This window comes from Puma concolor, chromosome C2 (genome assembly GCF_028749965.1).
Source record: "Puma concolor isolate L17-30 chromosome C2, mPumCon1.1.hap2, whole genome shotgun sequence".
Lineage (NCBI taxonomy): Eukaryota > Metazoa > Chordata > Mammalia > Carnivora > Felidae > Puma > Puma concolor.
The window spans coordinates 44,175,919-44,199,529 of NC_141675.1; the positions used below are offsets into that span (position 1 = coordinate 44,175,919).

General features: G+C 38.3%; 1 protein-coding gene across 1 annotated transcript in view; it reads right to left on the minus strand.

Annotated features, from left to right (window-relative positions):
• Positions 1 to 2,518: 2,518 nt before the first annotated feature.
• LOC112849695 (ceruloplasmin-like) overlaps positions 2,519 to 23,611 on the minus strand; it is a 29,778-nt gene continuing 8,685 nt past the window's right edge. The window contains exons 7-19 of the mRNA XM_025913387.2: positions 22,221 to 22,351; positions 21,724 to 21,864; positions 20,996 to 21,207; positions 19,165 to 19,315; positions 18,318 to 18,530; positions 17,001 to 17,208; positions 16,062 to 16,195; positions 14,320 to 14,448; positions 12,363 to 12,469; positions 11,213 to 11,414; positions 8,545 to 8,684; positions 3,379 to 3,541; positions 2,519 to 2,677 (exon numbers count right to left, since the gene is read on the minus strand). Of these exons, the coding sequence (XP_025769172.1) occupies positions 3,383 to 3,541; positions 8,545 to 8,684; positions 11,213 to 11,414; positions 12,363 to 12,469; positions 14,320 to 14,448; positions 16,062 to 16,195; positions 17,001 to 17,208; positions 18,318 to 18,530; positions 19,165 to 19,315; positions 20,996 to 21,207; positions 21,724 to 21,864; positions 22,221 to 22,351 (1,927 nt within the window). The 3' untranslated portion in view covers positions 2,519 to 2,677; positions 3,379 to 3,382. The remainder of the gene's footprint in view (positions 2,678 to 3,378; positions 3,542 to 8,544; positions 8,685 to 11,212; positions 11,415 to 12,362; positions 12,470 to 14,319; positions 14,449 to 16,061; positions 16,196 to 17,000; positions 17,209 to 18,317; positions 18,531 to 19,164; positions 19,316 to 20,995; positions 21,208 to 21,723; positions 21,865 to 22,220; positions 22,352 to 23,611) is intronic.

Sequence of the window (23,611 nt, forward strand, 5' to 3'; positions counted from 1 at the left end):
CTAAAAAGGAGAACTATAGACCAATTTCCCTTATGAACATGGATGCAAAAACCCTCAACAAGATATTAGCCAACCGGCTCCAACAATACATTAAAAAAATCCCACAACCAAGTGGAATTTATACCTGGGATGCAGGGCTGGTTCAATATCCACAAAACAATCAATGTGATTCATCACGTCAATAAAAGAAAGGACAAGAAACACATGATCCTCTCAATAGATGCAGAGAAAGCATTTAACAAAATACAGCATCCTTTCTTGATAAAAAACTTTTAAGAAAGAAGGGGTAGAAGGATCATACCTCAAGATCATAAAAGCCATACATGAAAGACCCAATGCTAATATCATCCTCAATGGGGAAAAACTGAGCGCTTTCCGCCTAAGGTCAGGAGCAAGACAGGGATGTCCACTCTCACCATTGTTATTCTACACAGTATTGGAAGTCTTAGCCTCAGCAATCAGACAACACAAAGAAATAAAAGGCATCTAAATTGGCCAGGAGGAGGTCAAACTTTCACCCTTCCCAGATGACATGATACTCTAATATAGAAAATGCAATAAATACCACCAAAAAACTACTAGACCTGATCCACGAATTCAGCAAAGTTTCAGGATATAAAATCAATGTACAGAAATTGGTTGCATTTCTATACACCAATAATGAAGCTACAGAAAGAGAAATCAAGGAATCGATCCCATTTACAATTGCACCAAAAACCATAAAATACCTAGGAATAAATCTAACCAAAGAGGTGGAAAATCTATACACTGAAAACTATAGAAAGCTTACGAAAGAAATTGAAGAAGACACACAAAAAAATGGAAAAATATTCTATGCCCCTGGATAGGAAGAACAAATATTGTTAAAATGTCAATACTACCCAAAGCAATCTACATATTCAATGCAATCCCTATCAAAATAACACCAGCATTCTTCACAGAGCTAGAACAAACAATCCTAAAATTTGTATGGAACCAGAAAAGACCCAAATAGCCAAAACAATCCTGAAAAAAGGAAACCAAAGCAGGAGGCATCATAGTCCCGGACTTCAAGCTATACTACAAAGCTGTAATCATCAAGACAGTATGGTACTGGCACAAAAACAGACACTCAGATCAATGGAACAGAATAGAGAACCCAGACATGGACCCACAAATGTATGGCCAACTAATCTTTGACAAAGCAAGAAAGAATATCCAATGGAATAAAGACAATCTTTTCAGCAAGTGGTGCAATTTTCTGAGATAATGCAGAAAAATAAACCTGGACCACTTTCTTACACCAGACACAAAAATAAACTCAAAATGGATGAAAGACCTAAATGTAAGACAGAAAGCCATCAAATTCCTAGAGGAGAAAGCAGGCAAAAACCTCTTTGACCTCGGCTGCAGCACCTTCTTACTCAACACGTCTCTGGAGGCAAGGGAAGCCAAAGCAAAAATGAACTACTGGGACCTCATCAAAATAAAAAGCTTCTGCACAGTGAAGGAAACAATAGGCAAAACTAAAAGGCAACTGACAGAATGGGAGAAGGTATTTGCAAATGACATATCAGATAAAGGGTTAGTATCCAAAATCTATAAAGAACATATCAAACTTAACACTCAAAAAACAAATAATCCAGTGAAGAAATGGGCAAAAGACATAAATAGACACTTCTCCCAAGAAGACATCCAGATGGCCAACCAACACATGAGAAAATGCTCCACATCACTCATCATCAGGGAAATACAAATCAAAAGCACAATGAGATACCACCTCACACCTATCAGAATGGCTAACATTAACAACCCAGGCAACCACAGATGTTGGCAAGGATGCGGAGAAAGAGGATCTCTTTTGCCCTGCTGGTGGGAATGAAAACTGGGGCAGCCACTCGGGAAAACAGTATGAAGGTTCCTTGAAAAATTAAAAGTAGAACTACCCTACGACCCAGCAATTGCACTACTAGGTATTTATCCAAGAGATACAAGTGTGCTGTTTTGAAGGGGCACATGCACCCCAATATTTATAGTAGCACTATCAACAACAGCCAAAGTATGGAAAGAGCCCAAATGTTCATCAATGGATGAATGGATAAAGAAGATGTGGTATGTATATACAATGAAGTATTACTCAGCAATCAAAAATAATGAAATCTTGCCATTTGCAACTATGTGGATGAAACTAGAGGGCATTATGCTAAGCGAAATTAGTCAGTCAGAGAAAGACAAATATCATATGACTTCACTCATATGAGGACTTTAAGATACAAACAGATGAACATAAGGGAAGGGAAGCAAAAATAATATAAAAACAGGGAGGGGGACAAAACAGAAGAGACTCATAAATATGGAGAACAAACAGAGGGTTACTGGAAGGGTTGTGGGAGGGGGGATGGGCTAAATGGGTAAGGGGCATTAAGTAATCTACTCCTGAAATGATTATTGCACTATATGGTAACTAACTTAGATGTAAATTAAAAAAAAAATAAATTAAATAAAAATTAAAAAAAAAAAAGAGGAAACAGCTCACATACAAAGTTGGCCAAAAAAATTTATTTCCAGCCAGTTTCCCTAGTAGATCGCCATGAAAGTCTTCAATCAGGCCCTTCTAGATTCCTTCATCCCTGGTGTTTCTTCTTCAGGCGCTGTAGGTCTGCTCATGGACTATCTTCATATCAGAAGGATATTTATGCTGTGGAAAAGAATGTTTCATAATGTTCTAAGAAGTAACTGCATTGAAATATTACAATCATTCTATCGAGAGACCAATGGGTAATGGCCTAAGTAACCAAGGAGCTGATGAAAAATCAGAAACAAAGATAATATTTTAATCCTTAAGTTGCTAGTAAAATGTGTTGGAGAAAGGGGAAGATGGGAATGAGAATAAATAAAGTATTACTGGAATATGAAATAATATATAATCATTATTTAGTTTTTTTCAAGAGCCGTCAAAAGCCTTCACACTTATACAAAGTATAGGCTATATATGTATATATAACCTAATATCAATAACTTTCTTATTCGAAAAATGTATCTTAGTGTTGTTAAATGCAATTTTAAGTTATATTGATTATTAGCAAAGTTACATATCTTTATAAGCTCAATAGTCACTTGTGTTTAATTTTCTATAAATTGTGTGTGTTCCGATCCTTATGCATATATTACATGAATCTGGAAATAGTATATTTAACTCTAGAGTACCTTTAATCAGATCAGAAACAGTTATCTAAATTTGAGAAGAGGATAAAACTAGAATTTCTTGGTCATCTCAAAACAGTAACCTTTGAATGAATGAGTAGCATTTCACATCATGTAAATGTTCAACGGATAAGATATCCTTATATAAACATAGAATTTATTTAAATATGATCTCTTCAAATTAAGTTGGCTTACCTTTTCATCTGATTACAGTGTAAGTGCTTTCCATTCCAGCCTCAATGTGAACACTAACATGGCAATGAAATAACCAGGTGCCAACATCTCTTGGATACATTTTTACAGTCTGATATACTCCAGGAGGAAGGTCATAAACATCAGAGCGATACAGTCCCGCATCCTCAATAAGGAGACAAAACACCATTAAATAACATATAAAAGAGATTAGTCACTTACACATTTGATCAATTCTAATATACTTTGTTAGATGACAATTGGAAAGCATTAGGTGACATTGCATTTTTCCTCTGAGTACAATTGAGGGTTTAGAGGAAAAGCAAGTCTGAGAACATTTCAGGGACAGGCCACAGAGAAATATCTCAGTCTGAAGGGACCTCGTGTCATTATCAGTGTCAGATACCTTGTCAGCATTTCCTGCAGAAGAATGCTTTAGATTTCAGACAACATCTGGTCTTACAAATACCAAAAGTTTTCACAGAAATATTTCTAACTAAGGACATTAGTGACATGATGATCATTCCTTGAGGTGTAGCTAATCAGGAAACCTCAGGGCTACAGGAAGGAGAGGAGCTCATCTGCTTTCTGGGCCCAGGGGCTGAAGACTAAGGGCCTTAGGGGCTCTTTTTTCTCCCAAGCAGAGAACCGGATGTTTAGGAGACCACCTCCTCTGTGAGCTACTTTGATTTTGAAAGATAAAGCCCTGGGGCCTGGCCTGGCTGGATTAGGATGGATTTGGAAGAGCCTAGGAAGGAGATGAAGTGCTCTCTACAATGCAATGAAAGGTATTTGAAGGATGGGGGCATGTTGAAGAATGCAGTTCAAGATGGAGTCTGGAATAATTTGAGGAGAGAACAGATGTCAAGCAAGTCTGGAGAGGAAGAGTGTGGGGAAAGAAGTCCTGAGGGTGAGAGAAAGAGCTGCAGGGCCAGTATTTCTCGATGATGCATAGCAGAGGGATGACTGAAGACAGGGGTGTCTGATGTCACATGGTAAATGTTTTATTGTGGAGTATTGGGGAAAAAAAAGAATTCATCTATCTCTAAACTTTCACTAAGAGTCTATGACCCATAATGGCCTAGTTTTTGTGGTTGTTAAGGGGAGTCAGAGGAAATGGAGATGTGTCCCACTCTGGAGCTGCACAGAGATGAGAAAATACCAGCCACAGGAGGGAGGAGAGAGGCAAGGGAGATGAATGGAAGCAGGGAGTGAGAGTGGGAGGTGACTAGAAACTTAGGCTCTCAAAAGTCCCTGGAGATATTGGAGAATAGAGAGGAAGGAGGCAAAGCTGTCTCCCCCTGGCTGCAAAGTGGGGGCCTGAGTCATTGTTATTTAAGAAGATTAATTTGGCATCTATGGTGACAATATGGGTCACATGGATACATTTCTAAGATGTTAGAAAATGCAGAGAACGATATGAACCAATTTTAACTAAGAATGGACAATGTCCTAGGCACCAGTAAGTGTGTACTATGTACCTGGAGCCCTGGCACCAAGGGAGACCATATTCTTAGGAAACAGGTGACTGACTGGCTGTTCCAAGACCAAGTGAGTAACCCCAGAGGGCTGCTTTGCTATACCCAGGAGTTCCAGGGAGTAAAGCTCAGAGGCTGCATTAATGCTTGAATAACTAAATTCCACCTCCAGGGAGGGGAAGGCTACATGTGATCATCTGTGATAGGTTTAGGGTGAATGGCTAGAGCTGACAGCAGCTGGTACTAAGCTTCGTGGTATTATTACTCTTTTAATAGGATTAGGTAATAGGATTAGTCTCTTTTTTTTTGACTCAAGTATAATTAACGTAGGGTGTTATATTAGTTTGAGGTGTACAATATAGTGATTCAACAATTCTCTACATTTCTCAGTGCCCATCCGTGTAGTCTCAATCTCCTTGATTTCCCTTATCCTCCCAACTATTTCCCCTCTGGCAAACACCAGTTGTTCTCTGTGTTTAAGAGTCTCATTTTTTGTTTGTTTCTTTTTTTTTCTTTGTTCATTTTGTTTCTTCAATTTAATAGAATTGTTCTGAAAAGAGCAGTTTTGTGAAGCGTATGGATAAGGGACTCTAGGGGCACCTGGGTAGCTCAGTCGTTAAGCATCGGCTCTTGATTTCAAAGCTCAGGTCACGAGCTCACAGTTGTTGGATCAAGCATGGGGCTGGGCTCTGTGCTGACAGCACAGCTTGGGATTCTCTGCCGCGCCCCCCCCCCACACTCTGCCCCTCTCCTGTGCACATGCCCTTTCTCAAAATAAATAATAAATAAACTTAAAAGAGTGAGGGACTCTGGATTGAGAGATGGGGGTTCAAGTCCCACTTCTACCACTTATTGTTTATAGGAAAGTTCTTTACCTTGCTAATCCTTCATTTCATTCCCTTATAAAATGGTGACAAAATAGTCCCTGTCTCTGAAGGTTGGATGAGCAATCCATGCAAAGAACTAAGCATAGTATTTGGCACATAAGAAGCACTTAATAAAGGTTAGCTTTAATTATCATTAGAGGAATGTTACCATAAATTGCACTTAATTTGATGCCTTATGGTACGATCATTTGTGTAGAGCTAGCCCCTAAAAGCTAACTCTTTGATTTCCTCTTATCCACACAACACTCGGCATGGTTCTAGAAATGTCAGAGGCATTTGCTGAACTGAACTGATCTGAACTGAACATCAAATGTACTGTAAAAAAAAAAAAAAAAAAAAAAACTATAACCAGAGCTTAAATCTCTCTCTTTTGTTCTAATTTTTAAAGTGTCTAATATAAACAGTTATGAATAACAACCCTAATACCTAGGCTTTTCCTTCAAAAATATGGGGAATGTAGATGGAAGTACAGGAAGGTCATGATTGTTGAGCCTGGGTGGTGGGTAAAGGAATTCATTATATTATTCTGTCTACTTTGTCATATAAAATCCCCCAGAATAAAAAAAAAAAAATAGCTTTAAAGCCAAAACAAATAGGTTCGAGAGGAATACATTTGTTCATTAAAGGACAGAAAAGAAAGCAGCACACCAATAAAGCTTTGTGCAAATCAAGTCAAGCGCATTCGTTCAATTAGTCTAACAGGCCCTGAGCAATAAAGAAACCACAAACATAATACACATCTGGAATCCAGGAAAGCTTTATCTGAAACTTTTATCGATGCCAAAAAATGGACTGTGTTATGCCAAGTGGCTAGACTAAATGTTTCTGGTGTCAAATGCATAATTAGCCCTCAATTGTGCATTAATATTTATCTAAGAGATAAGGATGAAGAGCTAAAGAAAATTCTCCCTAAGCAAATACATGACACTGACTTGGACACTGCAAAGGGGAAGGGTAAAACTCAAAATGTAATAAATTAGAGAAATGGCCAGGCAAAAGTGGTCAGTAAAGAAATAATTGTAAAGAGGATGACTTGTGGGGTGGGAGAAAGCAATTCTGACAGATATAAAGAGACTAAGACTACATAAAGTAGAAAAAGACGGAGATAATTATAAAAAAACAAGTTACCATAAAGTCAATTATCACCTAATTCCACATTTTTATTTTCTTAACAAATGCCGAAGGAATGATAGACGTAGTTACCATTTGTAACTCCCACTGTAAAATTCGATTCCAGCAAGAATCATCGATTAATCCTTCTTAAAGCTACAAGGTGAAATACAGTTGGAGAATAAAATATGTAAAAAAATTCACTTCACAGATTACTTATTAATTACAAGAGGAAGGTGATACTCTTATTTTTTAATGTTTATTTTTGAGAGAGAAAGAGAGAAAGACAGAGTGTGAGTGGGGGAGGGGAAGAGAGAGAGGGAGACAGAGAACCCGAAGCAGACTCCAGGCCCTGAGCTGTCAGCACAGAGCCTGATGCAGGGCTCAAACCCATGAACTGTGAGATCATGACCTGAGCTGAGTTCAGATGCTTAACCAACGGAGATACCCATGCCCCAAGATAATACTTTTAAAATGGAGAGAAGGGTAGGCATCACCATAATAAAGTTATCAAAAAAGCCTCATCAGTGTCAGCACCTATTGACATCATGCACCTCCTGATGTGATGCCTGGGAAGCACATAATATCACATATGCAGTGTCCATGTCAAGAATGTTTAACATGGATCCAATTATGAGGAAACCATCAGACCAAAGTAGAATATGGGACATTTTATAAAACTGGCCTGGACCCTCCAAAAATGAAATGGCATGAAGGATTGAGAAAAAAAAAATAATAAAGGTCTCTTAGGAAAGATAAGACAATGACAACCAAATGTTATGTATAAATAATTAGATCCTGGTTTAAAAAAAAAAAGTTATAAAGAGCATATTGGGGACTATTGGGGATATTTGAATGGACCATATGTTAGCTTATATTACTGAATTAATGTTAACATTGGAGGCGTGATAGTGTTATTGTGGTGGGGCAGAGATTCTCCTTAGTATTAGGATGCATATGGCTTTAGTATTTAGGGGTGAAGAGTCATAATGTTTGCAATTTACCTTAGTGAAGGAATGATAGATGTAGAAAGTTACCATTTGTAACTCCCACTGTAAAATTTGATTCCAGCAAGAATCATCAATGAATCCTTCTTAAAGCTACAAGGTGAAATATGATTGGAGAATAAAATATGTAAAAAAAAATCACTTCACACATTACTTATTAATTACAAGAGGAAGGTGATACTTTTATTTTTTAATGTTTATGTTTGAGAGAAAAAGAGAGAAAGACAGAGTATGAGTGAGGGAGGGGAAGAGAGAGAGGGAGACAGAATCTGAAGCAAGCTCTGAAGTTTGGTTCAGAAAACTAAGAGAGAGAGAGAAAATATGATAAGATGTGTATGAGTGTTCAAAGTGTTTTTCTTTTATGTTACTGAGGGTTTGAAAAAAAAGTTGGGATATAAAGGGTGAAACTAAAGGTGATTATAGAAGTCTTATTTACCTAACAGGTGACACCAGATTAGAGTAATAAAGGCACGTCATGCATTCACAAGCATTTATTGAGTGTTCGTAGGGCACAAAGAGCTGAATGTATAATTATTTACATGCACCTGATATAGTATAGATTGTAGATATTGAATTTCAGTTCTGGCTTAGTCATTTCCTTTCTAGTCCTGTTATCCTGCCATGCTGCCCCAATGACTACTTTACCAGACACCACAATAATTAAACGAAGCTGTCCAGGATTCTTACCGTGTATTCAAAGCTGTGGCCATGAAAGTGAACCGTGTGCAGGTCAAATTCACTCCCCATGCCAATCAGATACCAATTCACTTCATCGCCAACATGGAACGTCAGACCTTGGTTGTTTCCATACATTCTTCCATTAATTGCTGTGGAGGGACACAATTTATTATATTCAACAAAGCTTTTAAATAATGTAGGCTTCTTTTAAAAACACTTCATAGAAGTATCACGGATGTTTTCAGAGGCCATGAGGATTTTAAAGTCAGCCTAAGGAAGCTGTTAAATGTGACCAAGCCATCCATTCATGGATAAGTCTAACTCTAGAGTTTTCCTTGCCTGAAGAAATGAGGCATTGACTTTGCTTTAACACAATTAGGTTGAACTAGAATATTTCACAACTAAGAATACTTGAATTGATGGATACTTAAAGATGTCTACATATTTAAAGTATATTTAAGATGATCACAAGATGCTTTGAAATTGAGTGTGTTCCTCTTTAACTGCTCCAAGTCAGACTTTTGTGATCTGTCACTGGTATGACTAGAATGGCCATTGACTGAGGTCCAGGCCTTTCGTCTTTCCCTCTGTCTAATCCTCTATAGGTGTGGTTTCCAAAGGGTAATAGGAAGAAAATATTAATTTAGTTATATGTGTTTTATAAATATATCCTCCTTTTTTACCCTTCTATTTTGTGTTCATCTTTTGAAATGCCAAAAATGCATTAATACAAAGGTACAAATACATAATTTATAACCATATATCTATGGAGGTTGGGTTCTAATCCTTTTAGCTGATGGAGGGATATTCTAGAAACAACTAGGAGACTCTGCTTTAGACAGTGCTTCTCAGACTTTAATGTGTATGTGGCCTGGCCTATCTTGTTAAAATTCAGATTATGATTTACTAGGTCTGTTTAGCTTGAAATTCTGCATTTCTAACAAGCTCCCAAGTGATGCTGATGCTGCTATTCCGTGGACTATACCTGGAACACACACTCCTAGCTGACTGCCAGAGCTGTCCCTGTGGTACACAACTATTTCTATTGTTCCCTCACTCAGTGCCCTTGCTGCCTTTAGCACAGTGGTTCTTAAGAGGATTTTGTCCTGCAGGGAACATTTGGCAATGTCTGGGGACATTTTGTGTTGCACAACTTGCGGGAAGGTGTTACTGGCTTCCCAGGGGCAAAGGGTATGGATGCTGCTAAACATCTCACGATACACAGGAGAGCACCCCCAATAGTTATCAGACAGAAAATATGAATAGTGGCAAGCTTGAGAAACCCCAGTTTAGATGGAGTCTAAATTCTTAACAGGCTATTCAAGGTCTTGCACAATCCTGTTGGCTTTCTCTTTTCTTTCTTTCTTAGTTCCTATTCTTCCATCTACACAGAATGTCATTCCCCTGCCTTTCTACTCAACAGACTCCCGTGCATCTTTAAATACTCAACTAGAAAGTCCCCTCCCTTTCATGAAGCCTTTCTTCCAAATTGGAATTTAAAACACAGCACTGTGTTTATATTTCTGTTTCAGCATCCCCCCAAGGTCAGCCTTGCGTTGTAACAATGCACAAGTCTGCTGCCCCTGTGCTGTGAACAACTCGAAAGAAGATGCCTCATCTTATGGGCCTCTGTATCTCCTTAGCACTCAGTAGGGAACTCCAAGCCCTCTATGAGGCTTATTAAACGATTATGGGTAGCAAGGATGCAGTCCTTGAGTTAATTTTAAATTTTCTATATATGTTTGGGGTCGGGGGGATGAAGAAATTGAAAAAGATCACATTTGGGTTTGCCTTACTTGACGATCCCTTATCTAGTCGTACCCCCTAGTTTCCTCAGGTGGAAGGACTGGGACCAGAAGTCTGAGTATGACTGTGATTGAGATTGTGTATGTGCTTTTTATTTGAATAATTGTCTCATTACTATGATTCTAGATGGGAGGGAAGACATAAACTGGACATGCCTAATCATAACCAAACTATAGAAGAATTTTAGTTGATGAGCGTGGGGTGTTTGAAAGTTCTGCCTGGTGGGAAAATCAGGTGGGGCCATGTGCTCTCCAGTGTGCCTCAAGCCCCACCTCTACTTGTGTTCATCACAGTAAAATACTTAGAAATGTGGGTAGTAAAGCCCTTCAGAAATTATAACTGGTATTCTTGGTTTTACATCACCCGCCCACATGGCTCCAGAGGCACTGGAATTTACCACGCTGTTAAGTCTACAGCCCTTAGGCCAGATCCAGCCCACTCACTGCCTGTTTTTCTATGGCCCATGAGTAATAGGTTTAAAGTTCTAAATGGTTGAAAACAAAAACAAAAAAGAATATTTCCTGACATGGGAAAATTATATGGAATACAAATTTCAGTGTCCATAAATGAAGTTTTGTTGGCTCATAGCCACATCCATTTGTTGACATCCTGTCTACGGGTAACTCTGTGCTCCGTGGCAGAGTAGAAAATAGCTTATGGTAGAGACTGTATAGTTTCCAAGCTTAAATTCTTTACTATCTGGCCGTTTCTGAAAAATAGTTTGCCAACCCCTGGTCCACATGATCTGCACAACAGCTCTACGTGACTATCTTCTCTGAGGTGCTGAGTTTGACAAATGTGAACCTTCATTTGTTCCTTTGTGGAAAACAACCTATGGACCACAGATGATGAGTCAGTGAGTGGACATTACCGTGCATTTGGTTGCTGAGGTAAAAAGTTTCATCATTCCTGTTTACTTCGTTTGGTTCTGAAGAATAGGTATTGATGTTTTCTTCAAAGTACCAGGATCTGTTCTCATCAAAAATCATGAAGTGGAGAACACGGTGAACTAAGGTGGCATTGGCGTTTTTGCGACATACTATCAAAGGACCTACCAGTCCACTGTTAAGATCCTGAAGAGGGAAAGCAAGATTATTAACTGTGCCCAGAACTAAAAATTTCCCCCAACCAGTGAAACGAGTAGAATCAAAGGTTAGTTCTAGTGAGGTCAGATGCTGAGTTTTTAGTTATTAGGATTCTAAGCCTGAGAGTAAAGAGTAAAATGTTTGACATGTTAAATCCTTGATTAAGGAAAAATTGTCATCCCACTCATTCGAGTTGAAGTCTAAAGAGAATAGCTAATTCCTAAAAGGGATTTCAGACACATTCCTCAGTGGATTTAGCTCTATTTTTGAAATTTTAATTAAAAAAAAACCACAAAAACAAAACCCAGAGCTTTGATTTTAATTAGAATTTCTTGGCATTGGAGTTGGTTGGCAGTATAAAGGTCTTGGATCCTTTCTCCCGTGATGCCTCTGCCCCCACAGCCGCTTTCAGCTGGGAGCCTTGGTTTGTTTATACTCATTTTGGTTTTGGGTTGAATGTCTGCGTAGATTCTTGTGCTAGGCAGAGAGAGGGCCAAAATAACTAAAAGTTTGGAGAGGAAACTTTTGTTGTTGTTGTTAAATGCAAATAAACTGAACTCCAGAGTTGATGGTTTTAAAAAAAATATACATGTGTATGTGTCTATTTCTCATTAAATCAGAGAATTTTAAATTCCATACTTTGTTTTCTGTAATCCAAATCCTAGCCAATGAAACAAAGAGGAGGATATTATTATATTTTCAACTCACAGTGGCATTTCAGAAAGTATCACGAATCTAAGTAATCATAATGCAATGATTTTGCTCGTGAAAAATGCAAACCTATGTAGAATAAAAGCTGAGCAGCATTTAGGTTACTTAAAAAGAAAGATTACATAGAACTAAGATTTTTTTTTAACACAAACAAATTCCTTCTTTCTTCCATTATAATTTCTAAGAGGAGATAGGAGGAAAAGCACGACCTGATTTAAAGTTTACCTTAACCACATCCACAGTTGAATAGTAAAACCAAGGTATGCACTCAAAGTCTTCTGAGGCAGGACCAGCTCTTTCAGGAATCTGCCAAATGTATGTTTGGATCTCTCCTAAAACAGACAAATACGGTGTATATAAACAGAATCTTTTAAAGCATATGTTGTTATGGGAACCCAGATAATGAGCAAACCCTAAAGCTATACAAATATTAGGCAGTGTAGTCCGAGTTTTCTACTCCTGGGTCTACTGTTCTTTTTGGTCTTAGCCAATGTGTTTACACTTTCTGAGCTTCTGTTTTCTCATGCACATAAAATGGGAATTTAGGGATTAGACAAGATGATGCAAAATGAAGCCATTGGTGTTGCATTACTTGGGCCACAGGGTGAAGTTGATGTAACCATCACTGCTAGCCATTACAGTCTCAGGGTTACTGAAGCAAAACCTTATAGTGATTTTGTCATTGAAAAATAGCAGTCATTAAATATCTAACTCATTCATTCTGCAAATATTTACCATAGTGAAGATAACTCGGGGTTTGAAATGTGACGGACTTGTTCTGAATTCCAGCTCTGAACCTTCCAATTTATAGATCAAATGTGGCTCTTCCCTGCTCCCAAAGCATTTGCATTAGCCCTACTGACTCTGAATCCTATATTCTTGCCTATTTCAGCAAAGTTCTTTTGGACCTCTCTTCCCACCCCTGCCCCTTGTTGAATGATCTTGCATCTGCCACTTCCAGAGGCTTAAATTAATTTTCCCAAGCACGTCCACTCCTATCCCTAGCCTCCCTGCTCCCAAATTGTTAACAATCAATCTACTTAGTACCAACCCTCCCCTTCCAAAGCACCACACAGTGCCTGGGCACAGCAGGTACTCATAAGTGTTTGTGGAAAGTAGGTAATGTGATCCTTCTCTGACTAATGAGAAGAGTGCTGACTTGTGAACTCCCTTAATAGGAGATTCATGTTGACACCACTATGGGATCATCTCTTTTTTAAAATCAAAAGGGAATATTCCACCCGCCATCAAAATCTGTCTTTCATCCCTCTGTCCCACATATCTTCCCTTTCTGAATTTGGCTCTTTAGGTGATACCTTCAATTCCCAGAATTACTTGTTTTGGTCGGCAAATATGGTAGACACTCCAGATGCCCCACTCAGATCCCCTTTAAGAATGAAGGAACGTTTGCTCCACAGGCTGTCTACCCCCTTCAGGATAGACTTGGGGGAAGAGAGCCACCTCACCCAACCTTGCATGCAATGACAGATGCAGGGACAGAAAAGCCCAGTTTTCTCACCCTACCTCAGGACAGCTGAATGCCACCCTATCTTCAGAACTTCTGGGTTGGCTGTGATTTCTGTTGAGGCTGCATCTCTGCCTAACCTCTCCCCCTACCCAATTCTGTTTCCTTCTCTTTCTCTCCATTGCCTTTGATCCCAAGAGCACTATCTGCACACAAATTTTCATTTCAGAGTCTGCTCCTTGGGCATTTATATTAAAAAGCATTTGTTTTTGTATGAGGCATATGGAATGGCATGCTGTATAGTGATGATGCCTTAGAAACGTTAGCACATGAGGTTCATTACTTCCTCTTAGTGGTTCAATTCTCTCCCTTGACCCCTCCTTCACACACTACATCTTATATTCAACTCCTACTTTAGCAATTGAATTGGAGAGGTGGAGCATAGAATGAGAATACCTGGCAGCTAGACTGGTGGGGAGCTGGGAAGGAAGGTGGTTCTAGGACAGAATTGTGTAAACTGGGGAGTTTTGCCCATGGCACCCATCCTGGAAGCCAACTCAAGACTTGTGAAAGGAACTTGCTCCTAAACTCCTTTAGAATCTTGTTACTAGTTCACTGGTCTCTCTCATCTAGAACTACACCAGTATTTAAGAAAGAACATTAGCATATAGTCCTGCATAAAAGCTTTGAAACTGTTCTTTCTCCCAAAGCAGTTACCTGGTTGTGTTGGAACAACAGTGGAATAGTTTGTTTTCACTCCATGAGCATGAATTGAATATGGTCTTGAGGCTTCATTTTTAAAGATAATTCGGAGTTTTTGACCAGGAGTGAGAAATATTATAGGACCTAGGGAATATAAAAAGGAAAATGTTATAATGTTACAATAAATTGTTATTTATTTTAAATTATGAGTCATCTGTCCCCTTAAGTATTTATACAGTGACTTATTTTTATCCTTTTTCCTTAACACGCAGCCAAATAAAACACACTTTCAACAAACGGATCATTGCTGATTTATGAAACATGTTTTTGCCTGGAAAATTTAAGTCTCTAGAAAACTTATTTTGGTGAGCATCAGTTAATGCCTACAAAAACACACAATTTAGAAGTGAAATCTTTTATATTCTTTCTTGACCAACCTTATCATTGAAACCTTTTATTCTTCCCCCCTTTAGTGGAGAATTAGGAGGAGCTGGAAGGCCTTTTTATTGACCAAGGGTGATTTCTTTTCTCACAGACTGAAGATCCCTTCATTGTACTCTCTCTCCCTTCCATCCAGGTCAAGAACTGGAGGTAAAAAATTTCTTTTAAATCTTTCTATTTAGAGCAGATTATATCAGTGACTAAAAATTCTGGTTTTGAGATGAACTAAGTGGTAAGAATTCTCTTCAAACTTGTGCTATAATTACTGAAATCAGAGCCCTGAAGATACCTGGTGGACACTAGATGGCACCTAGGGACATCCTTTCTTTGTCCCCATGGCCATCCCACTTTCTCAAACACTATGCTTGTTTTCTCTTTTCCATAAAGTTTTTTCCTTTTTTGTATAAATAATAATGGAATCTAGAGGGTCACATTATGTTATTTATCTTGATGCACTCAGCCAGAATCCTAGTGAAAACTAACAACCTGCTATTACTAAAGATAGGAGCCCACTCAATAGCAGTAGGAACTGGATAGCATAGACCTCTTTCTTGGGGTCACAAAGAGGGAAGTTCATGAGGCCAATGAGGAGCCAAGAACAGTAATAGTTTCTATAACTGCATGTAAATCCATCTTCTCAGGGTCCCACACCAGAAAATAGCCTCCAATAGACAGTCACACAGATATCAAGACCCAAATAAAATTTGGGCATATGGAAATGCCATGTGACTTTTGGAAATACTGTGCAACATATGGAAATGTCTTTGGACATATGAAAACATCATGTGACCTCTGGAAATGCTGTGTGACTTTGGGAGATATTACATGTACATGCATTGGGATGACTTATAATTTCCTTAGCTTACCTGCCAAGGGTAGAAGAAAGGGCTGTAATTTTCCTCACTCTTGGACAGAAGATGAAACTAAATATTAACACTTTAAGTGTTTAAGTTAAACACTTAAACAAAGAGGTCCCTTCCTCACTATTGTAGGGCTTCTGGGCTTCAGTTTAGTATCAGTGAAATGATCCCTAATGCTACTTATAAGGTCTCTCTAGAATTCTTGGGTTCTCAGGGTAAGAAGTCAGGTAATCTGAAACTGACCACATTAATTTTCAATGGGTCTCTTCATTTTCTGTGAAACAGCACTTGAATCAATTTGCTTGATTAAAAAACTGCCTATCAACAAATTAGAGTTTGAATTATAGGCACTTTCCTCTGTAAAGGTGGAGGTTGACAATATCCTCACATTTGCAACAGTCTCTAGTGGCTGAAGACAAGAAGAAAAACCTGAAGACCAATCTTATGTGTCAATACCTAGTATATCCAGATGTTTTTCGTCTTCACTTCTTTTTGTTTGATTCGTAAATGTGATATCATCATACTGACGGTATATGACTTTCTTGTATTTGGACCCAAGATATATTTTATCCAAATATATGTTTGTTTTGCTTTATGGAAATAGAAACAAAAACAAAAACCACACAAAGCTAGTTAATTTAACCATTAAAGTAGACAAATTCTCATGTGGAAGGACTCCTTATTGAAATAGCACAACTGATTAATGTCTAGAGGCTACTTTATCATGGAAAGTAATTCTCCTTCAAAAAAAAAATTAACTCTGGTAAGGTTGTTGGTTATTCACTCTGTACTTCAAAACATATTTTCAGTATGAAATTTTAGTTTTGATAAATGAATAAATAGTGTAAGTGAAAGTCAGAGAAAGAAATCAAATTTTACACACACACACACACACACACACACACACACACACACAAATGAGGGTCTTCAGTTTGAGGTTCCCAAAAGAAGAGAGATTGACAGAAACAAATGAAGACAAAAAGAAAATCTGCCAAAGGTTAAATGTAGTTGAAGTTACGTTTATGACACCTCAATGTGGTGAGATTGGATGGTAACACACCTGAGGAAGATTGGAAGCAAGAAGTGAAAAGAAAGACAGGAAGAAACAGAGCATAGAAAGAAGTAAGTGATGCAGATATTTAGGAGGACTTGAAGCCACTTATAATTGAAGGAATGACACACAGATAGTCTGTGAAGTTATTTGCAGTGGAACACATCCTAAGCACATGCATGCCTCACACATACCACGCACACACACCTGTCACACACATGCACGCCATACGCACAAGGCACACCAGACAAACACACAATGCATGCACACACACGCACATGTGTGAGACAGAAAAAGTAAGGTTGGGGGACTCCAGAATGAACCCTTCTGGGTTAGGGCCATACTTCTCTCCTTGTAAATGCTGCAGTTGTTTCTCCCACTTCCTGCTGGGAGAATAATCCCACTCAGTTTCCTTGGCTGCGATATAAATGGTTTTCTCTTCCTCATACTGTGTTTGATCAGGGTTTGCCTCCGAACACTGCCTCACGTGGTATTTATGTTTCATGCCTCCTAGATAGTGCTCTGTTGTCATGCAAACCACATTAAAAGTTCCTAGAGGCAAGTAAGAAATGAGTGGGTAAAGCTCTGCGTTCAGATTTCTCTGTGAAGTCATCTATAGGATATAGACCCCCAAACGTAATATAGTAAAACAGTCCACTTATTTGTTTTCCATTAATTTCACAGATACTTATTTATCTTGATGCCAGGCATAGTTCTAAACATCAATGAACAAAACAGTTAAAAATCCTTGTCCTTAGGGTTTATTTTGCTGGGAGGGTGGTAAGCAATAAACACAGCAGGTAACTTTGATGGAGTTGGAAGCTGATAAGAGCTATGGATTAAAGAAGAAGGCAGAACAGTGTAAAGAGGAATGAGAATCCTGGGTGAGGCAGAGAGGGGCAGGGGGGAGCTCAAGAGTGAAATTAGCATTATTCCATAGGATGATCAAGGGTCGGCCATGACACCCCTAACAACTTTCTGATATGGGGTGACTTTTAAAAAATTTTTGGGGGCGCCTGGGTGGCTCACTCGGTTGAGCGTCCAACTTCAGCTCAGGTCATGATCTCGCAGTCCGTGAGTTCGAGCCCCGCATTGGGCTCTGTGCTGACAGCTCAGAGCCTGGAGCCTGCTTCAGATTCTGTGTCTCCCTCTCTCTGACCCTCCCCCATTCATGCTCTGTCTCTCTCTGTCTCAAAAATAAACGAAAAAAAAATTATTAAAAAAAAATTTTTTTTTTGCCGTCAACAATCAACCTCACTGAAGTGAAAACATTTCCCTACAGAGCAAAGGCAGAGAGAAGACAGGAACAGAAGGGAGGCCTGGGAAACAAATGCACAGAAGAGTAAGAAATGGAGAATAGAATAGAATGAAAACAAGTTCAAATTCTTCAAGGCATCTTCATTGCTTTTGAGGAGTGTAGGTTGATTTTGAGGAGGAGTCTGGCGCCCAAGAAGAGAAAACTGAGAGGGGTGAAGGCTATTTTTATGTCCTGGAAAATGATATACTACTGCTCCTATAAATTAAATGGAGCAGGGGAAAGGTTTTTTAAGCATTTGTATACCTTCATTTTTTTCTGTACAAACAATATTCACTTCATATAAAGACACTGTTTTTCAAAATTTGGACATGTTTCTGTCTGAAAGAGAATATCCACTACTTACCTAAGGAATCTGGTGTCATAGAAAGTGTCTGGGAAATGTGGGGAAACAGAGGGATGGTGTCATCCCTTGATCCTAAGGAAGTGAAGGTATTTCCTGAAAAATATATTCCATGTAAGTCTTTTTCTGATCCCACACTAAGAACATGCCATGAAATGTTGTCTCCTAAGCACATATCCAGTCCAGGCAGATTTCCGTACATGTATCCATTTATGGCTACAAGACATTTGTGACAAAGAAAAGAATATTTAACTTATTGTAACTTGCCATCTCTTGAAACTCAGTGAAGGACTAATCATAAAGCAGCTCATTCATGTAAGAATCTCAAGATTGAGTTAAACCCCTTCTTTTAGACTTAAGGCAACTAATGCCAAAGAGGCGATCATTTGTCCAGTGTCATTAAGCTAATATTGAGAGCAGTTAAGATCAGAGTCTACGTCTCTAGATTCTAGACCAGTCCTTTCCCCCTATACCTGCAGTCTTCAAAAACCAACCAACCAACCAACCAACCAATCAACTAACTAACCAATTCAATAAACATTCCACCCACCTATACCACTAATTTGGCAGTAGAAAAATACACGAATTTTCTGTCTCACATCTAGTAATAGCTAAACAATATAGTGCACCAAAAAGGCATTGTTAAATATTTAGTAAATTCAATTTAACATAATCATTTTAATAGTTAATATTTTTGTGGGGAAATTAACTTTAAAAGAAACATGAAACATAGTAGCCAAAACTCTGGGGGGAAAGAGTTTGTCTCTCTTAAACAATCCATAATCCTTTAGGCTCAATGAAATTAAACAACTCTTAATACATTTGTCTTATAAACTGAATGTTCCCTTACAGTGCATCTGGTTAGACTCTTGGAAGTCTGGATCCTCTTTATCCACATTTTCAGGCTCTGTAGTGAATGTTCTGATATTTTCATCTAAGAGATAGCTTTTATTTTCATCAAATATTGTGGCGAGCAGGTAAAACTCTTTGTCTTTTCCCTTCTGTGGATGAGAATAGAAAAAGGAATAGATGTGAAATATAGTCTATATACAAAGTCTAGTCAAATAGTTGATCTGTACATAGGATATCCTATATAAAGGGATTTGTATACTTCTGAAAAAATCCACTTATGGACATTTTATATAAAAGCATGAATCCCAGTGAATGGATTTATCACAGAACTAAGAAGTTGAGAATTATCTACAGCTATTTGCATTTAAAGCTTTTTCTCTGAACTTATAAAGCCCTACATCTGAACTTCATAAAATTAAACTGTGTAATCATAGATGTGTATAGTGGCTTTTCATGAGATGCTTTGTAGAAAGTAAGTAAAATGTTTTCAATTCTGGAACGTCTGAATTAGCATTTATGAAGAAGTTTATGAAGTTTATGAAGAAGTATGCATTCTTAGCATTTATGAAGAAATTAAATTTGTACACATATTTATATTTTTGTATAAATAGAAAAATTATATGTATGGTAAGAATTATGAGACTTGAAACACTTTCATTATGTGGATGCCTATTAATATATAGTCTCATTTTTAAGTAAAATATAATTCAATTATACATATATTTATTTGGAGGGATTTATTAGGCTTTATTACCTTATAAATTATAAGAGAAGATAATACAATAAAAAATGCAGAAAAATGCAAAAAAGAAATTGGATATTAGTTCACTTTGAGTGAGGAACAAGGGAAATTCATTCCTCAAGCATTTATTGAGCACCTGCTACAATGTCAGAGAGGGGCTGTGGTTGTTCCAAAAAAATTAATAAAACCTTGTTATGATTTCAAGAAAGTTATAGTCTAGTGGGACAGAAAATCCAGTAAACATAATTGCATAGATAAATGTTCCAACAGAAACATACACAAGGAACTATGGTAACCTGCAGTGAATTAGTGCATTAGTTAGTGAATATTGTGTGAAGGGAAGGAAGAGACCTTCAGTCTGAGTTTTAAAAATGTCTCCCGTTTCAGCAGGTAAAGGAAGAGGGCAAAATCAAAGAGATGTGAATTAGACTCTCTTCCCCAGGAACTAGCAAGCTAATTTTGCAGTGGAGCCAGAATTGTGTGTGCCGGTGGCAGGGAAGGAGGCATGGATTTGGAGGGATCAACAGGGCCTCGTATGTTGACTTCTGAGGCAACAAACTATAGAATGATTTTTCGTGTGGAGACTGCTATAGCTGGATTTGGAAGGAAGGGTTGTGGAGCTAATTTGAAGCAGAATGAGAGTGGAAACAGGAGTCAGGAGGTTAAAGAAATTCAGAAAGAGGAGATGGTGCCTCCAAAAAGGCAGGGGTATTGGGAGTTTGGTGACTAATACTGAAGGTGAGAAAGGAGTTGTTGATGGAAGTCCTGGGCTGGGTGATGTCATTAACTAAGAGACAGAGTAGAGGAAAAAAGGCTGATTTACAGGAGAGAGGGGCAGGTAGTGGTTGTCCAGAGTGAGATAAAGAGTTAAAACAGTCAAGTGGAATTAGAGGTATCTGGAACATGGTAGGGTGGGTGTTCATCGGCCAGGGGAAGATACAGGTCTGGAGTTAAGAAAAGGATAGAATTGGGAGAATCAGCACACAGAAGAAATTGAAACTGTTGATTGCCACATTGCTTTTCCCCTGCAGTTCTGTCTCAAGCAACCTCTCACCAAGGCATATCCAGACATAATTCCGTGACACACCTGTTTGCCGTCCTCTCCGAGACTTCCATTTCTGCACACAACAAGAGGCCCTACAAGGCCAGTGTTGATGTCTATTGTCATATTTACTGAGGAATAGTATAACCAAGTCAGGCAGTTGGGATCCATGGAGGTAGGACCTACATCTCTTGGAACTTCCCATGTATAGACAAATGTCATGCCAGGATTTACATGTGAGGAGGGTGGAGGGATACCTAGTAAGAAATAAATATTTGTGAAATAGGACCTAACACCAGAAGGACCCTGGTCTAGACTGTGAGGTCTCTGTGAGCAAAGACTATATCTTGCTCACCTCATAGCACCTTGGGTGGCAGGTGAAAGGTGTTAGGGATGGATTACTGCCATAATAAGGACACAGAGCTGTTACGATGTGAAAAGTGGGCTCATAATGATTTCAGGAAAATTTTTCTTTTCTTTTTATCTTATTTTTCAAATTTACTTGAGAGAGAGTGCGCGTGCGCACGCACTTGTGTGAGTGAGCAGAGGGGCAGAGAGAGAGAGAGAGAGAGAGAGAGAGGGAGAGAGAATCCCAAGCAGGCTCCATGCTCAGTGCAGAGCCTGCTGCGGGGCTCAATCTCAAGACCCTAGCAGAAATCAAAAGTTCGAGGCTCAACCAACTGAGGCACCCAGGAGCCCAGGAGGAGTTTTATTTTCCAAATGACATTCTACTGCAGTATGGCTTGCTTGGACCTCCCTTGAGCTATACTTACCTCCCCCAGGTGTTTTGTAGAATGAGCCCTCGTTGCTCTTGTTGTAACGTAGTCCATGAGGATGAATGCTGAGTGGCAGGGAAGCATTGTTATAAAAAGTGATCTTGATGGTCTGTCCCACTTCTGCCTTAATGACAGGGCCTAGAAACCAACAGAATTAGTAGTTGTCCTCGGTTTTCACAAACACAATTGTCAGGTATGTTACTTGAGTAAGTTTCTTTTAGGAACAAATTAAAGAGATGATGTCATGAACCAGAAACGCTTCCAACTTCAAGAGCTCTAGATGATGCAGGGTCTTTTTAGAAAGTCACTTTGGATCATATGAATATATTAACTTATTGGATGTACAGAAACAAAAGAATATAGTTTAGAATTGCGTGAATCAGAATGTATTGTTTTCATAAGGTTATAAGATGACAGCTAAAATTTCTATTTTGATTGCACAGAATATGTACACACAGTGTTTATAACCCTGCAAACTATGAATAGAATTTTACCAAGGATTCCAAGGTGCTTTTCTCTTGCCTTCTGTGTTCGGAAGGAAGCATCTGTGTATTCACGGTAAACTATTTTTTTGTAAGATCCTCCAATTCTGGTTGGGCTTTTTTCAAAATATACCTGGGATTCACTGTGCAGAGAAAATAGATACACAAAGACCTTTCAAATTAACAGTGATCATGTGAAAAGAAAGTAAGAATCTACATATATCTGGTTTAAAGTACTTGCAATTTATTTATAAAAGCAACACGTTAATTTTAGAAAATTTGAAAAATGAGAAGAAATACAATGAAAATTTTTAAAATCTTCATAATCCCATTATCTACATATAATCACTGTCACCATTTTCCATGGATTTCTTTTCAGCCTTTTATCTATGCATGGGTATTTTTGTCTACCTGGTAGTTCACACTTTCTACTGGAATAAAAGACATTCTTTTTCAGTCAGGTAGTAACAAACACTACTTTTTAAACAACTATGTGCAGAGATGCTAGAATATTAAGATGAGAGATGTCATTCTTATTTTTAAATGTTATTATGATAAAATTAAGTTGGGTCCCCTGAGAAAAAGTATTCCCTAGCAGTGAAGTAGTGACTTGTCATACTAAGACATCAGAGAAATTCATACCTATTTTAGTTAATATATAATGAGAGTTGGACCTAGCTCTGAATCTAATTTTTTCTCTAAACCCAGATATCTTTCTAACAATTAATATAAAATTTCCATTACACAGATTGAGTAATTTGTTGATGAGCATTTAAAATGTAACAAAAAATATTCACTTGATATAACATTCTTAGTTTTCTCAAATTTTCCGTAAGCACGTTGGAGAAAAATAAATATAATGGGAAATATTTCTTGGTGGCTTTAGAACTTGATATTTTCTGACATATAACTCATTCAACAGACCAGAAGGGTTAAAACTCCTATAATCTTTGGGGTGCCTAGGTGGTTCAGTTGGTTGAGCATCCAACTTCAGCTCAGGTCATGATCTCGTGGTTCATGAGTTTGAGCCCCACGTCAGGCTCTGTGCTGACAGCTCAGAGCCTGGAATCTGCTTCAGATTCTGTGTCTCCCTCTTTCTCTGCCCCACTCCTTCTCATGTTCTGTCACTCTGTCTCTCAAAAATGAGCAAACCTTAAAAAACTTTTTTTAAATAAATAAAACTCCTGTAATCTTTGAATTGGTAAATATAAAAGTCAGAAAGACTTTTTGTGTACTTTTATTTTTTTTTTAATTTTTTTTTTCAACGTTTATTTATTTTTGGGACAGAGAGAGACAGAGCATGAACGGGGGAGGAGCAGAGAGAGAGGGAGACACAGAATCGGAAACAGGCTCCAGGCTCCGAGCCATCAGCCCAGAGCCCGACGCGGGGCTCGAACTCACGG